The sequence below is a fragment of the Ctenocephalides felis genome, unplaced genomic scaffold, assembly GCF_003426905.1.
Source record: "Ctenocephalides felis isolate EL2017-DRISC unplaced genomic scaffold, ASM342690v1 CF-g0.4_SCAFFOLD_03571, whole genome shotgun sequence".
Classification (NCBI taxonomy): Eukaryota; Metazoa; Arthropoda; class Insecta; order Siphonaptera; family Pulicidae; genus Ctenocephalides; species Ctenocephalides felis.
In genome coordinates this window covers 48,996,810-49,015,393 of record NW_020539725.1, presented here as the reverse complement: position 1 = coordinate 49,015,393, position 18,584 = coordinate 48,996,810, and the positions used below count along the sequence as shown (strand labels likewise).

The following is an 18,584-nucleotide window of genomic DNA, read 5'->3' as shown; positions in this document are numbered from 1 at the left end:
ATTTAATTTTAGTTTAAAAATAATAACCCCATCTGGTGCTAAAGCTTCTACTTCTGGGAACTATAATATGATACTACTCCGTCTTCATCGCAAATTTTCACACCATAATTTGTGCATAATTTCTCTCTACTAAACCAGTTATCCTACAGAAAGTAAAAATTTTATATTTCTATCATATTGTTCCATAATAGTTCAATAATTACCGTTGTATATTATTATTATTAGAGCTGCATATAAAGAAAAATATTTTTCAATAGGTTCTTGTTTCAGAACTCTAATACCGTAAAATTTTTCAGATATTTTCGAAAAATTGGAATCTTTTTTCGTTCCACATCAAATATTGTTTTTTTGCAAATCAACATTCAGCTGAAAATATTCTCTTAAAAGAGTTGGATATATATCATCGTTATCAAGTTTAATTTTCTTTTTAATATTATTTTGATCTTGAGAGTTGATCAATAACGAATTACAACGCGATAGTATGTGCTTGTATGATCTTGTTTTTTTTTCCACACGGTATTTTTAAATACTCCAGTCCATTCCTCATTTTTCAATGTCCACCTAAAATAAATAGAAAAAGAATACTCATAGTTTTGCTTGATTAAAAATTTTGAGAAACGTAACCTAAAACTTTGGCCGCCGTTCAATGTGCCCAAGAGTTTGTAAATCTTTGGAATTAACAGTTTAACTTTTGCCACATTATTAATAAATTATTAAAAATAGTGAACTCTAATTTTAAATTAACTATGCAATAAATAAAACAACAAACTTAATTCAAATTTTAACAAATGTGTGACGTCAGGAGCATATTTCAATATGATCAGTTGGCGGTTTATTTGAAATACAATACCAATTTTTTATGAATATTATTTTAAATATTTTAAACAGTAAGGAATCAGAAAATTGTGTGTGATTTGTAAATGCTAATAAAAAGTTAATTTTAATATTAATAAAAAATAGTCCTTTTTTAACATCCATGATAAAAATATATTTATTCAACAACAATTAATACATTGTTAATCTATTTGATTGCTTTCTTCTAACAAAGTACAAAACTTCAAAGAACATTCCATCCAATGGATTTTCAAACATTCTCATCATACGGTAGTTTGATATAGGAAAATTAACAAATACAATAACAATATATTAAACTATTCATATTAGTTATACTATTATTTCTTAATTAATCCACAAGTTCAGAGACTTCAGTAATTGTAGCATCTGCTAACATGCCTTTTTTGTCACCAGTTATTACATGACCAACAATAAAAGCTTTTTGCTTTTCAAGCTCATAAATCTCTTTAATATATCCTTCTGCATCTGCTTTTGGTAAAGCTATTAATAGGCCTCCTGTAAAATAAACACCCAAGGAAATTAAACTGGGTTTATTAAAGATATTATAATACCTTTTATTCCTATTATATATATACATGTTGTATACCTGAAGTTTCTGGCAATATCCTTCTGCTAGCTTAAACATTTGCTGAAGATTTTGGCAACTTCGGAACATTTGTAAAAAACTGGTAGTTTATTCAATACAAATGAAACATTATTTTTCTGATTCTGGGCCAAATTATCAGCATGACCGAGAATTCCAAAGCCTGTGACATCAGTAGCACCATGAGCATTATATTTATGCATAAGCATAGCATCTGAAAAAAAAAATATAATATTGAAGAAAATAATTGATATAAATACATTACAATTTTAAGAAACTTACATTGTTTCCTGTGCTTATAATTAATGTAAAAAAATTGCACACCCCATTTAGTTTAAATTAATTAAAGAAGAAGTGAAGATCATATATTTTTTTTAAACTTTAATTGTATCAATCCGTATTATGAATTCCTCACCAATTCTATTCTGACGAGCCATTGATAGCACAGCTTGTTTGTAAACAAATTTGATTTCTTCCACTGATATAACAGAAGATATTTTTTCTAATTTCTCTGGAACATCTAGCCATTGATGTATTTTACAAGCAATTTGGGTTCCCAAAGGTTTAGTTAAAACCAAAACATCTCCAGGCACTGAGTTGTGTGGACTAAAATTTATAGAAAATTCAATATATATGAATTTATAAATGTTAACTTTGCAATTAAATTTATACTAACAGTATAAACTGATTTTCACGACATATTGATGTGGCGACACCACCAATAATACACCAAGGGTTCAAGACTGTTTGTCCACCTGTGATAGTTGTATCTGATTCTTTAGCACCATCCTAGAAGATAAATATGAATAAATAGTTAAATACATATCAAGCCTATAAGATAATTTATTGAAACTTACTTTAAATCCTTTCATCATTAAAGGAATAACACAATCTCGTTCCTTCGGAGTCATTTTATTACTAATGCCTAATAACATCATCATGTTTGTAATTTTGGTAACACCCATTGCATACAAATCGCTGACCACATTTGCACAAGCAATTCGACCTATTAATAAACAATTTTTTAGTAATAAAACAATTTGAATATTAATTTTTAAAAATTACCCATTAAATATGGATCTTCAATTAAAGGATAGAAAAAATCTGTTGTTTGTAAAAGGTACCAGTTTTCTTCGAGAGGAGTAACGGAGCAGTCCAATCCAATTCCTATGAAATAAATAGTAATTTATTTTTTTACTAATAATATTTCGTCATATATAACTAAAGAAGCAATGGATATGGTTATAATGAATTATATGCTGAGATAATCATATAACAACAATTATATATATTATATTATAAATTGAAACATACCAACTTCCTTACTATCACTGGACTTGGCCTTCTCCATATCGCAGAGTCCCTCAAGTAAGTTGTTTAAAACATCTTGAGGGACCTTACAACCTCACCCTCCTAATTCAGTAAATTTAGTAAGCCTGAAGTCTTTATCGAGCCCATTTTCCACGGGATCAAAGGGTTTGGAATCCATCACTAGGTTTAAAACAAGGTGTATAATATAAATACATGTAAATAGTAAAATATTAATAAGTAATAGGTTAGAAAAATTAATTCCTTATTTTCACTAAAAAAGAAACTTACTGATTGGTATGTTGTGGAGTAATAAATTTAGATTTTCAAAATTATGATAGAAACAACTAACAAATTGATCAATCTTACCTTTGGAAATGTACAAACTTTTGCCTTTGTGGCAAGTTATCTTATATAATTTTTTTTATTGACCAGATTAATTAATTTATTTATTTTTTGATAACGAATTACCATTATCATTCTCATTTCGAGTGTTACCATATTTAAAAATATTTTAATCATTAAAAATTGGTGTTAGTGTCATGACACACAGAGGTTATTTGCACACAATGATCGATATCGATTTTTGTAAACACCTGTATTTATTTCATAAAGTATTATTTCTTGTGTGTACGAACATTTTTGATGAGTTAAATTTGGTATTTTGTTATTCAGGCGGTTTTACAAAAACAATTTAAATTTAAAATAATAAATTTAATATTAAAATATACTTCAAATAATGGCTCCAAATAACTTAAAAAATATAAAGTGCGTGTGTGACAGTGTCTTTATTAGATTTTGACAGCACGGTTTTATAGGTTAGAATCATAGATAAAAGAAAAGTGGTTAGAATCAAAATATATAAAAACAATAATCTATACATGATTAAATAAAAAATGTCATCTCTCCGTGATTTTATTAAGAATAATAGAGTGCTAATCGTTATGATACCTGCAATTATTGGTATACATGTAGGATGGAACATGGTACAAAATAATGAAATATTTGTTGATGAGAAGGATAGAAAAGAGTTGCCGATAGTAGTAGTAAGTTTTAATTCATTTTCATTCTTTTATAGTTATAAGCCAACTGACAGTAAATAAATTTTTAAGTCAACGTTATCTGAAAGTGCAAATACTTACCAGCTGCATAAAAATTAACTAGATAGTTTTGAATTTTCCTTTGTAGTTGCTCTTATTTTGTGCACTCAAAGAGACAGTTATGTGCTTTGTTAAATTAACATAAAAAAATTTGTACATGCAGTGACATGCTTTATATTTCGAAGAATAAATATCATATATGCTGTTCGGTTGCATTTTTGTGGTATGTAAGAAATTGAAAGTACTTGAACGCAACAACTTTAAGTATCATGTATACTTTTAAATATTAAATATTTGGATCCTAATATTCAAATATGAATACAACGAACAGGTTTTTGACATTGTTTAATTTGGTTTATAGTTATTTATACTCTCGATTAACAAAAGTATATCATTTATGTGAACAAAATGCAAGAATTCTTATAACTGGACCTATACGCACTAACATATATAAATACTTCTAGATTTATTCAAAAATATTTTTGAATGTTTACATTGAAATATTTTTTTTTAGGGAGCTAAAAGATTAGTAGCAAAAATTGAAAATAATATTTCACCCTCTTCAGAAGAAAAAGACGAGAAAAAGTAGAAATTGTGTTGCTTAGTCATTATAAATGTTTATTTAAGTTATCTAGTCTTGTAATTGATCGTTTTCAAATAAATCATGAAAAATTATGTTTTTCTATCTATAAATAAACTTTACATACTTTATACATACATACATATATATATATATATATATATATATATATATATATATATATATATATATATATATATATATATATATGAGTGAGTTCTTGAGGGCGATACATCAAACAAAGAAAAGCCAAAGATTTATAAAATAATCTTTATTTCCAAACGTTTCGACATTCAATTTAATGTCATCATCAGTGGATCTAAAAACAGTATGAAAATTAGCATATCTAGGTAATTATAATATATGTGGATTGGTAAAGTAACTATACAATAAGAGAAAAATTAACAAACAGCAACACTTGACAAAAAACCAAATATAAAAGATAGGAAAGGTAGTAGAGACTAGAATTAAATAAATAATTAAAAAGTATAGGCAAAAATATTTAGGGTGTATATGTGTATGTATATATTGTATATATTGTATATATGTGTATATATATATTGTATATATGCGTAGGTTTATATGAGTGTACTTAAATATTTTTGCCTATACTTTTTAATTATTTATTTAATTCTAGTCTCTACTACCTTTCCTATCTTTTATATTTGGTTTGTTGTTAAGTGTTGCTGTTTGTTAATTTTTCTCTTATTGTATAGTTACTTTACCAATCCACATATATTATAATTACCTAGATATGCTAATTTTCATACTGTTTTTAGATCCACTGATGATGACATTAAATTGAATGTCGAAACGTTTGGAAATAAAGATTATTTTATAAACCTTTGGCTTTTCTTTGTTTGATGTATCGCCCTCAAGAACTCACTCATATATTTCAACATCAAAATTAACTACTAAATCATATATATATATATATATATATATATATATATATATATATATATATATATATATGGTGTGAAATGAAAATGGGAAAAACTCTCACACTCCTTCTTCTCTGAATCGAGTTCGAGTTTACTTTAGTTTCGATCTCAGCACAAAGATCTGCCCTAGGACAATACTACCCATTATTATTTATTATTATTATTATTATTATATATATACATATATATATATATATATATATATATATATTTATAATAATGGGTGTAGCCATGAGGGTGAGCAATTAGGAATATTAGCCATATATAATAATGAGTGTAGCCATGAGGGTGAGCAATTAGGAATATTAGCATGGTAGCATATGATCTTAAATTTTATTATTTAAATATTTTGTAGTATATATATATATATTTACATTAAATGTTTGCCAATTTCTCTATATTATTATGAATAAGTTCAAAATTTTGGTAGCAATTTTAGAGTAAAAATCGAGTGACTCAAGACATAGGGATTATAAGATTTTAATTAAATTAAATAATTTTTATGTATGAATGTTTATTACGATAATTCAAACTAGATAATTAATAAACAGAAATAACGACGTATAGAATATAGAAATAATTGAAATAAATCGACTATAAATAGACGTTGTCCTATAGATTGTTCCAAACCTGATTAAGTTACTATAATGCAACTACTTTTACTGCTCATCTTGCAAATGTATTTGCACTAATGATTTATAATAGTCGATTTACCAACTTGTGAGTCACTTATTATTTTTGAGTACTGAAATAAGCAATTAAAGAATAAAAATAGACCTGCCTTCGCCAAAAACTAATCAGCACGTCTCCTTATCAATAAGAATCGAATGTTTTTTGAATTATTCAAATTGATTAATCGGTGTTCCCGAAATCGTCGACGAAAATTTGTATCCGCACGTGATACACACACACATACATCCATTTTTTCTAAGGTATGCTAAAATATTCAGAAACCTCTGAAACGTAAAGATATATAAAAAAAATTATTTTCGATTCTTTTGCGATTACTATAACTTGTCCTACGGGAAGTTAATAAATCAATAATTGCAATAATTTTTACCCTGAAAAGTAAAAAAAAATCACACACAATGTTCATAATTAAAAATATTTATTCGTAAATTCTGTATATTTTACATTATAGAAATATCTAAATCTCGTTTTGGCTATATTACAACTACTTCAATATGATACGTGATTCCATTTCTTAATACAAGGCTTATTGTTAAACCTGTTACAATATGGTTCTTTGTTTATTTTTTGGTCGTGCGAAACTCATTAGTGTTCGAGTGCAAGATTTCACTAAATTTGGGTCAAGGCTGAATATTACTGCAACTTTGGTTATACATTCATCTTGTCTGACTAGTGTCATAAATCAAACCAAGATCAACATTGCTATACTTGATGTAACACATATTTTTATGACGTAGATCATTATATTAATGTAGGTTCTTGCATAGGATCAAAATTTTGATAAAATTAATTTTATGCCCTCAACACAATCGCATTTAGAAACGAGATATATTAAATAAATGGAACATTATGTTCTTAAATTTATTTTATGTTATATTAATAAGATTATAATACTTATGTAAAATGTGAATTATTGGAAACTTTATTCGATGTTTTCATATTCAAACTGGCTTGCATCATTTGATAAGATCATTATTTTTACTTTTTTTCTATAAATATTTTATTCATAATATGTAATACAAATTTTGTTTGTCGGCCAGTAAAAAAATATCACTTCATTCACAAATATCACGTTTTGTTTTGGAACTATGCATTAACAGTGCACTGTATTCAAAAAATCTTCACACTTCGTTTGCTTTTTTGAACTCTTTCCGGACTTTGAATCCTCTGAATCCTGCTTGGATTTTGGTGGCAGCTTCCTTTTCCTTATTATGCTTGCGTCGGACTAGGAATCCCCTGACTCCTGCTTGAATTTTAGTTGCTGATTTTTCGACAATGTCGACGTTATCTCTGTTCAATGATGATTCTGCCATGCTGTTCTCTTTGCAACCGTTCACTTTCGATTTTGACAAGCGTTTGAGCTGCTTGCGCACGCGATATCCTCTGTAGCCGGCCTGTATTCGCACGGCGGCTAATTGGAGGCTACGTCCCTGCTGCGACCCGAGGCGATTGGTAGCATTGCTGTTGGCCGAAAGCGTCATGGTGGGAAGGGGGGCCGAGATAGAATCGATGAAAGTCAAAATTGATATATTAATAAATGATCAACATAAAAATAATTGACAGTTATGTCAATCTTGATTTGGCAGCTGAGTTTTTCTTCTGTAGAGACAAATAATAATTTGTTTACTGTAAGTGTGTGGATTATTTTTGGTGATGTTCTGAGTTTTATTCACAATTTTATAGTTTACTTTCACTACACTACCAACGACAACCAATATCGTCCTTTGCTTCACTGAGGCAGGTTCCGTCAATATTACGGCAAAGGGCTTGTTAAAAATCGTTAAAAACAAAATTAATGAAATTTGAAAATAAATTTTAGTTCACAATTTTTTATTTTATCCAACTGTTCTGATGCGACTGGGATGATACGCGCTCGGTCTTCTTCTTTTATATATGACCGTCTATTTTTAAATTCGTTTTTCTGGATTTCGTGCAACGCATCGGGAAACGGGGGGATTAGTTTTCTCTATACGTCTTTAATCATGTATGCGTACGTATATGTGACGACGAAAAATGTTTAGGCAGAAATATTATATTTTTTATGATTTCCGGTAACCGAAGAATGTTTGTACACTATTTTTCACACATTTCCACAAGATTTAATTGCTACTTTATAGAGCTATATAAAGCTATTTATATTTTATTTAAAATTTTTGAAAATAAGTATACAAAAACGATAAAGATTTTTAATAGTTTGACAACAAATAAAAGAGACCTTCAAATTCCGAACTTAAAGGTTCCGAAAGCAATTCAATTAGTTGTCTAATTTGTCGACGGTTGTGTCACTGGCTCTTTTTTGTATGATTTGATTTTATCATTAATCGATCGTAGGACAGTATAGTAATGTTCATATTACTATTTAGTATATTTTTCTTCCCGCTAACTTGTAAATTAAATTGTAAATTATGGCTGATCAAAAAAGAAGTGGCACAACCATACCCGGTCTCCCCTACTCTTTTCTAGGAAAGTTTCACGTGCAATTTATTGATTATTTATATTCATATGTAAATCTAATCATAATTAATTTTTAATTAATATACTGAGAAAAATAATGAAAACTGTTATCGTTAAGACGGTTATTTATATTAGACAATTAAGTTATATCAACATTTACCGTATATATTAAGATCAGATATGATGTATAAAGTACCCAAGGGTAGAAAAATATGTACTAAAAATAGCAATGCAAAATGTATTCTTGATTACTGTAATAAATGCTTTTGTGTGTCTGTCTGTCAGTTATAAGATTGAAAATATTGCCTTGCAATTGATTTTGATTTTCACAAACTTGAAGAAAAATACATATATTTATGAATATCATGCTCCACAAATATGAAAATACTATTTGTGTACCGCTTTGGACTTTGTTTTCTTACAAAATTAAAAATAAATATTTAATGCTTATATTTGTTTTATATATGAATAAATGCTGGATGAATTTGTATGATAATATTTGATTAGTTTTAACTTGTAGACGAAACAAAAATAATGTTTTAATCATTATTTTGAAGAATTATGAACAATAGAATTTTTGAAAAAAAAAAGAAAAAATACATCTGTGTTAGAAACGTTTAAATCTTGTATACCTCAATGGTGTCATTAATATATGGTAAGCTTTAAAGTCATTAAACTATATTTCTGCGTCCAGATGTATATATCGTTTATACAATATATAAGTACATACAAATATTATGGACACCCCGCTTTATGAATCGACAAGAGCTTTACAGAGTTTTCAAGGAGAATGATGTGGCTGCTATTTGAAAATATAAACAAGTAAATCAAATGAGGCGCAAAAACTATATTTTTGAAGATATTAAATTTGATATTTTGCAAAAACAACTTGTATTAGATAAATATACGTCTTTGTGAATATTCTGGAATTGATAAAGATGAAGGCCGGACGAAGGTTCAGTTTCGAACAGATTTGCGCGTGCATATGCTACTTGTGCTAATTCGCGAACCACAAGGACAATTAAATCATAATAATGTTATTTAAAAATATTTGTTGCAATATAATTAAGTCCTAAAAATTAATCAATTCATCAATATAAATTTGCTTTGGTAACCGATTTTTTTCAGGCTTACAATTGACGTTTTCCAAATATTTATCCTGATCATTTTTCAATACTTAAAAGGGTTTCTTAAATACTGATACCTAAAGATGCCAATCATGGCCCTTGCTATTCACAGAATTTTAATATGGTGTAAACAATGCATTTTGTTATCAAAATCTAGTCTGATATAATAGACGCCCATTCTCCATTCATTCAGTAGACAAAACAGGTACTATTTTTCTCGATTTTTTTTAGCACGATATAATTATTTTTTGGTGTTCGGAGATATTTTATAACAACCGTTTTCTTGACAGTAATACAAATTTAACAACAATAATAAACAACATTTTACAAATTTATACTTCAATAGATCTGCGGCCTAATTTGACGATTTTAATTTGAATTACAAATTTATGGCCAAAATCCTTGGAATCAGTGAAGACAAATTTCCATGATTATTCTATGTTTTTTCAGTAATTTAATTCAATGATGTATTTTATAGTGGTGTCTTGATTATTTTTGATCCCTTCAATTTCAAATTTTTATTATTAAAAAATTAGCTTATTTTTTAAATAAATTATTATAATTTATATTATAACATCACAGATTCACATAGTACCTTGCCTTATGAAATATTTTAATTATATTCTTTTATGATCAAGTTTTCGAATTTATACTTTACATGTGAACGTATTACCTACATAATCTCTGTGATAGAACATTTTAAGAGGAAAATGTATGAAATTGGAATGAGACTAACAACCAGTGTCTAGACAAATTTTATTTTTAAATTCCATTCTTGGAATCAATAGCTAATTCCGTAAATACTACTTTTATAATATCTAGATTTAATATAAGTTTGTTAGAACAATATATTTATCTTCTGAAATTCATTAATATGCAAGATGCTAGTGTTAATGCTTCTATAAAAAAAACTGTGACTCAACTCAGCATGCATTAATAGAAGAGACAATTATTCAATTCAATGCATTATTTCTTTATGAAGTCAACACGCGCGTTCATGACTTCAAGTTCTTATACTTGCCTAACAGGACATTCATAACGTGATTCTATTCATTAACAATTCAAAGGAAAGGAAAAATACTGGAGACGATTTGACAAAAAGGATGAACAAAACATTTTAATCATTTTACCACATTTTTTAAAATTATGTGCAATCTTTATAAGCTTGTATTAAATGTATATGAATTTGTTTTTCTTTTTTTCGTATTATCTGCACCTATTCCTTCAAGGATTACTAAGCAAATGGGGCCCATGTTGGTTTTGAATGTTGGCTAGATTTTATATGCCAATATAGAACAATATTGGGAGAATATTGGGACTATATTGAATATTGGGACTATATTGCGCCCATTTGGTGACCACTTTTGCCTACATAAAGACAATATTTAGGCGCAAATCATTTCTACTGGGATTTAAGTTTTTGATATCCAATAGTTACCAATAGGTACCAGTAATAAGTCTTCATATAAATCAAATGAATCAAGTCTAGTAGTATCTATTTAAATTATATGAACAGGCGCCTTTTGGTTTCAAATAATAGAACATTTTAAAAGGAAAATGGATGAAATTTGAATAAAATTTTCCTTATTAAAATCTAAGTGAATGAGACTCACTATCAGTGTCTACAACACTTCATTAGATGTTGATTTTCGAATTTTCTCTTATCTTTCTGAAATTATTCTTCTTTTTTATGTGTATTTTCAGAAAACAAGCAAGGCTTGAATTAAATGACGGCACAATTGCTTTGTTTACTTGAAACAATTCCATCAGTATCCTGTTGATTTGTATTTGAACAAATCCGTTGGTATTTTAGGAACAAAATTAAAATTTACGGAATGTTATATGCGCGTTTCGTTGTTTCGATATGCAATTTTCAGTCACAGTTAAAACTTATTCTATTTCCGTCGCACGCGAACGTTTTCAAGGACCACGGACAAGGATGGGCATAATAGATGACGGGCTAAATGTACTTTTGCTCACTTAAAAATTAGGATGGTCATATTTTACCAATTCGTACTTAATATGAGATAGTTTTATCGACTTAAAAAGTAAATTATGAGTCGACGAGATTTGAACCTGATCATTTTTAACTTCCTTATCTACGAATTCACGCCATAAAAGTGAAAGTAAGCGCTTAATCTCACTGACCTACCTAGACATATTAACCCTTTCGACTCGGATGCCCCCGCTCTGGCGGCAAAATACATATAAATTTCGGAATTCGCGAGTGGAAAGGGTTAATATGAAACAATGTGCGCGTACGTTTTGCGTGCGGTCTATTTTCCAAATATTTAAATAATTTTTATAATTAAACCTTTTTTCATAGGCCTATAATATTATAAGCCTCTATCACCGTGCGAAGTTTCATCAAAATCCCAAAAGAGTAATCCTGAGGTTAGTGTAAATTGTGTTGCTCAAATGATCCGATAAATAATACGATAATAATAATAGGTTTGAATTGAGAAATTCTTAAAAATCAAGGAAAATTTATTACAATTGCAAGAACCTACAACTGATAAAACCATAACTATAACATATTTATATATTTTATTTGAAATTTATTTGGGCAGGAGTTGTGATTGCCATTGCGTATTGAAACTGAATTTGTATGTGCTAAAATGTAAAAATTTGTAGAATCATATAGAATATTTTAGAACTCTATCATGCATTTAATAAAAATATTAAATTTGCGAATTATTATAAAGCTCAAAATCTCTTACGCGACTCAGAGATGGGGTTCAAATGTTATAAATTATTTAAATATTTTCTTATTTTTTGATTTTATACATGATGTAAAAAAGTTGCAATGCTTAGTAATGATGTCACTATTGGCTTTACAGGTTTATAGAAAATGCATTTTAAACCGTTATAAAGTAATTATTATTTATTTCAAATTGCTATTTTAAACTATTTTCGAGCATATGTTTTATAAATAAAAGAAATTAATTTGCGTTTTATTATATTATATTAAACGAAATATATTTGCCTAAATAAAAAAATATTTGAACCTATTATCACACAAAACTATTTTATGTGGGCACTATGCTATTTCAAATATTTTATATTTTATAATTAGGAATTGTTCATGATCGTCTAGACTTTGTCGTGAAAAAGTTCACTGACACATACATTTTCTGAGCGTTATCAAATCAGTTTATTGTATTGTAGGAAACAATGAGCTGTGGAAGTAAATAATTTATATATATATATATATATATATATATATATATATATATATATATATAAATTAGTAAACATTATAAATTTCATACTATTGCATTGTAAGCAGATGAATTTTCAGGTGCTTAACTTCTGCGACAAGTTGTTGCGGATTTTTTACTCCGTGGAAGTAAATAATTTATATATATATATATATATATATATATATATATAAATTAGTAAACATTATAAATTTCATACTATTGCATTGTAAGCAGATGAATTTTCAGGTGCTTAACTTCTGCGACAAGTTGTTGCGGATTTTTTACTCCTAATTTTTAAAAATTAGGTTATTAAGTTTACTGATTTTTTCTTTACTGCTTTTTTTTGAAAATAATTTTTATAAAATAATTTATCAGAAGTTACTTTTTGTAGTTATTTTATTCTATAAGCGAAGAATCTCCTAATCAAAGATTGAAAAAAAATGGACATACGATCTTAAATATCAAAAATAAAAAAAGAGATATCTCATAGGAGATAATATCTTAAATGCATTTACACCCGATATACATATTGTCTTAAAAATGAATATTATTTTGATTGGCAATAAATCTATGCAAATAAAAAAATTCTATCTTAAGAACTTATAAAACTTTGAATTCACAACCGATAATGCATAACAATATTAGGCATTATTAGGTTTTTTTTAGACTGAAATAATGGTGAGTGGGGGCATGTTTTTTCCACGCTTAGTGCAAAATAGCACCAATTCAATAATCATCAATATACTATATATTATTAGCAATTGATATTACTATTACTTAGGTAACTAGCCCTTGCTCTATAATTCTTATTTGAAGGATCAATTGTGCAGCGATGGTACATAGTCAACAGACTGAAATTTTCCTGAAAAATACCATTAGTGTCGTTCTGATCGCCAATTTTAAGATAATGAAATGCAACCGTCTGCGTGAGCAAGTTCACAATTAGCCAAGTATTCGAATTGATTTGCGTCATAAGATTTCGTACATACCATTGCATGAATCAGAAGATTTCAAAAGGGATGTTTGTTTATCAAAATTTGAAAAATATTTAGAAACTGAAAATAATTTTACGCATCGCGTACAATTGATCTTATTTGTTTCTGTACGTCATAATGCGTCATACCTTTGAAGGATTAAGTTATTTTTATACATAGTAAGCATCATGTACATAAAGAAGACTTAAGTTGTAGTACTATGTTACAAAATAGCAATAATAAATTTATGGAGTTGCTTTTAATTTATCTAGTACACTTTTTGGTCTACTTTTTTCATGTCAGGGGGCGTCCATTAATTATGTTATCTGTTTTTTAAGGATTTTTGGACCTCTCCTCTTCCTTCGTGATACGTGGTGATATTGAAAATTACCCTCCTCCCCCACCAAACAACTCGTGTATTTTTAGTTACGACAAAAAATGATAAAATTTTTGTTTTTTATTAAAAATGTTTGGATTTTTTTATATTCAGATAATAAATACACGTGATATCTTCTTATACCCCTCCCTCCTCTATGTGATATTTTGTGATTTTTTTGTCAAACCTCCCTTTCGCCTAAAAACCTCACGTGATTATGGACGCCCCCTAAGATGGTAAAATTTTTAAGTAATTTCAAGAATCTGCATTTACTGGCTTTTATTAAAAAAGTTTATTTTCATGATATATAGCTCATTTAAAACTTGACTTATGTAATTACTAAGATGTGATAATATACTAGAATAACAAATTTTGTATTTTTAGTATTGCTTGTTGCGACAATCGCGTTGAAAAATAACATTATCTAATTACAAAGGCCACAACTGTTTGCAAAATTTTACCGATATAGAAAATATCGAAAAAAAATCACTTAACTCCGTATTCAAATTTAAACAAATATTTTTATTTTTACAAATTATCAATTTTTGTTAATAATCAATTTATAGTTTATCATTCATATATCTAGCATAGAAGCTAAATCTAGTAAAAACATAATTCTACATTTGGATCTGTATATGAAAGTAAGTCACTGAATAAAATTTGATTCTTCTTCAGATATTTTTGTACGAATAATTTGAAATGATTGTAAACTGAATGGACGATATTATATCTATCTATATGATAGAATTCAGAGATAAATGCAAGAAATCAAAACAACAATACAATATTATTTATTTTGAACCAACACAATCTGCGAAATAAAATTTATCTGATTTAGAACTTATTTAGAATACTATTGCCATTCATCGATTAGATCATGTTTAATGATTGTTCCAAAAATAATGCATTATTTGTAACATAAACCAAACCGAATTCTTTGTGATAAAAATTGAGTTAGTATGACTATAGATCTAATAATATGCGTTTATGTATCCATCAGCGTACACCTAAGTCTGTTTTTACACGGTAGATTGGTTCCAGAAGAATCTGCGTAAAAAAAACGTGTAAAAAAAGACATTGATCTTATACAAAAATAGGTGATTTGTTCCTAATATCTAAAACCTATTAAAATTAGTGAAAAACAAGAATTTTTAAGAACAAGAATTCATGTTTATTTTATTAAATCAAATATATAATGTTTATTTTCACAAGCATAGTAATCTTATATATAAAAATGGAGCGCTCTTTCAAATGTCCAAGTAAAACTCGAAAACGGCTGAATCGATTTGGCCAATCTTAGTCTTGAAAAATTTGTGCCAATCCAGAGAAGGTCCAAAAGGTGAGAATTTATTTCAAATCGGCGTAGAAACTTTACATTTTTAATTTGAAATTTTTTGTAGAAGCGTTCCTTGAATAAAATAATGGTCGGTGGCTAACACGTGAAATGTCAAACGATTTTGACAGATGATGTTCAATTACATTTAATAGGATGTTTTACGTGAATATTTACGACAATATAAGTCGAAAGACAAAAAATTGGATTGGATTATACCATGTTTTCTATAGAAAGTATATAAAACTTCCAGTTTGATTGTATTGACAAAATATCGGTAATCTTTGAAAATCCATAATAAAAGCATTTTCTTCCGTTAGTAGTTTTATAGCATTAGTTAAAAATGTAATTATTTTGTAAAATACCTTTAAATTAAAATAAGATTTTAAACGTATTTGCCACCTGACCGTCCAAGTTATCCCGCCTATAGGGTAAAAAGGTGTCGATAACGAATTTTTGAAAGACATCAAAAAAATACATTTCTACAATGATGAAGTAGCTGGCAATTTTACTGAACGTAGTCAGATAATTGTTCGTTAATTCAACGAATGTTACTTGAAACTTCGTAACTTAAAAATTTCAAAAAAAAAAATTGAAAAAAAAATTATAACAATTTTTTTCCCAAAAGCAATTATTTTGTTAAAACAAGCAGAAAGTTCTTTGAATCATTCAAATCGGACACTTAGTTCTCTCAAGAACTGCCATTTTTTGTACATTTAGCTCTATCGGAATATCTGAATATCTGAATATCTGAATATCTGAATATCTGAATATCCGAATATCCGAATATCCGAATATCCGAATATCCGGATATCCGAATATCCGAATATCCGAATATCCGAATATCCGAATATCCGAATATCCGAATATCCGAATATCCGAATATCCGAATATCCGAATATCCGAATATCCGAAAATCCGAATATCCGAATATCCGAATATCCGAATATCCGAATATCCGAATATCCGAATATCCGAATATCCGAATATCCGAATATCCGAATATCCGAATATCCGGATATCCGAATATCCGAATATCCGAATATCCGAATATCCGAATATCCGAATATCCGAATATCCGAATATCTGAATATCCGAATATCTCTAGAAACTGATCAGAATATACATTACTTAGCAAAACAACGTTTGCCGGCTCATGATAAAAAAGATATGCACTCTAATCTTAAAAGTAATATAAATTAAATGTATGGCAAGTTCAGGAACTAAAAAACTATGTTGTGAACGAAAAGAATAGGTTATTCAATTTTTAGGGTAAAAAAACAAAATAAAATAGAATTAGTGCTATTCACATTTGCTTTGACCAGTAAAAATTGTTTGTACGCGCTAAAGGAGAATTCACTTAAATCTTTAAGCTAGTGTTCGCAAACTATCGATACTATGGATGGTTTCAGACTTTTTTCTTTCATAAATACTTTTTTGTGATATGAACATACTTCGCAAAAATTAAATTTGACAAAAAAAAATTAAGTACATAAAATTTCAAATCGTGCTAAATCGAATAAAATCGTGTAAAAATTAAAAATATTCAATTTTTAAACCGTGTTATATCAAAACCGTGTACAAAAAGACCGTGTAAAAACAGACTTAGGTGTACTAAATAAATTGTTGTGTAATATTTTATACTAAATAAACATCTGTCCAACGATCTTGTCTCGATACACATTCATAACGAGCTTTCTTAACTTTAACGTTCATCATATTTTTGATGCCAACAATTGAAAATATCTGAAAAATGTTTCTTTTGTCATTTTGCCACCATATGTAAAGTTCTAATGTGATTAATTTTGCTGCCGCCGAGTCTAGGTAATTGCGAGATGTATTTATTTACAAGTTCGACCGGTCGAATGTTATATCAAGGCGATTTTCCTTGTAATAGAAATTAAACACGTAGCCAATATTTACCAGAGATTATTCAAATAGTTGAACCTAGGATTTAATTTTGAAAAATTTAAAATTGAAATGATATGTATCGATGTTTGCATATTGTGGTAGAAGGTTCTTCTACAGAAAATTTCCTGCATGTAGGATATTGTACATATGAAGTATGGTTCGAATAAAATTTTTGATGAAATTTTTTTTGTTCAAAAAATTTCATAATAGGTCTTTTGTATATGATTATGATAAATAGAGAAAAATAGATATGAGAAATTAGAGATTATGAGAAATAGAGATAAAGAAAAATAATTAGTTAAAATACCCAAATTAAAATATTTTTGCAACGAGTTTTTACCTATATACTTATTCACATCTGAGAAATTTCATTTGCAACTCATTTTTCGAATGTTCCTAGTTCTTATATATTTCTCAATTTATGTCTAATCTTCATAGCTCGGTGTTTTAGTCCAGTCATTTGGTCATTTTGCCGGTACAGTACTCCGGGAATTCTGAAAACTGGTAATCTTATAGATTTCGAGGTGCTCTTTACGAAAATCAACTTTGCCACCTCAAATTTGAACGGCAAGTTGCCGCCATATTGAAAAATGACGTCAAAAAACAGCTTTTTTAAAATATCTCCTTTCTGGCTCATTCTACGATAAAAGTTCTTCGACAATATTCTTTCTAATAAATAAATATTTTCAATGTTAAATTAAGCGAATAAGATCTAGCAATAAATTATTTCAAATATTTTTCTGTTTTTTTGGTGATTTTTTAACGCTTCAAGCTACTTGGAGCTATAAGGTGCTACTTGAAGTGTTAAAAAATTAGCAAAAAAACGAAAAATATTTAAATTACTTTATTTCTAGATCTTATTTGCTCAATTCAACATTGAAAATATTTATTTTAGAGAGAATGTGGTCAAGTTCGAAGTGCTGTCATATATGGAGAGATTTGATACTAGGGCGAGAGCAGCAAAGACTTTGAGGCGGCCGTACTCTCAAACTATCAATTTTACAAAAAAACGGTTTTCTAAGGAATTATAGAAAATTTTATCTAGTTTAATTCGTACATGATACTTTTATCGCAGAATCAGCCAAAAAGGAGATATTTTAAAAAAGCTGTTCTTTGACGCCATTTTTCCAATATGGCGGCACTTGC

At 28.1% G+C, this 18,584-nt stretch overlaps 2 protein-coding genes and 1 pseudogene across 2 annotated transcripts; 1 reads left to right on the top strand and 2 right to left on the bottom strand.

The window, feature by feature from the left end:
* Positions 1 to 1,183: 1,183 nt before the first annotated feature.
* Positions 1,184 to 3,098, bottom strand: LOC113386198 (annotated as a pseudogene).
* Positions 3,099 to 3,594: 496 nt separating this feature from the next.
* Positions 3,595 to 4,451, top strand: LOC113386919. The gene is made up of 2 exons (XM_026624676.1): positions 3,595 to 3,792; positions 4,361 to 4,451. Exons 1-2 carry the CDS (start codon positions 3,643 to 3,645, stop codon positions 4,433 to 4,435), a joined length of 225 nt encoding a protein of 74 aa, XP_026480461.1. The 5' UTR covers positions 3,595 to 3,642; the 3' UTR covers positions 4,436 to 4,451.
* Positions 4,452 to 6,503: 2,052 nt separating this feature from the next.
* LOC113385057 (abnormal spindle-like microcephaly-associated protein homolog) lies at positions 6,504 to 7,648 on the bottom strand. The gene has a single exon (XM_026622859.1). It carries the CDS (start codon positions 7,539 to 7,541, stop codon positions 7,182 to 7,184), a length of 360 nt encoding a protein of 119 aa, XP_026478644.1. The 5' UTR covers positions 7,542 to 7,648; the 3' UTR covers positions 6,504 to 7,181.
* Positions 7,649 to 18,584: the final 10,936 nt, after the last annotated feature.

Coding starts and splice junctions, on each gene's coding strand:
- LOC113386919 (XM_026624676.1), top strand. CDS start 3,643: ATGTCATCTCTCCGTGATTTTATTAAGAATAATAGAGTGCTAATCGTT. Junction 3,793..4,360: donor AAGAGTTGCCGATAGTAGTA/GTAAGTTTTAAT, acceptor ATTTTTTTTTAG/GGAGCTAAAAGATTAGTAGC.
- LOC113385057 (XM_026622859.1), bottom strand. CDS start 7,541: ATGACGCTTTCGGCCAACAGCAATGCTACCAATCGCCTCGGGTCGCAG.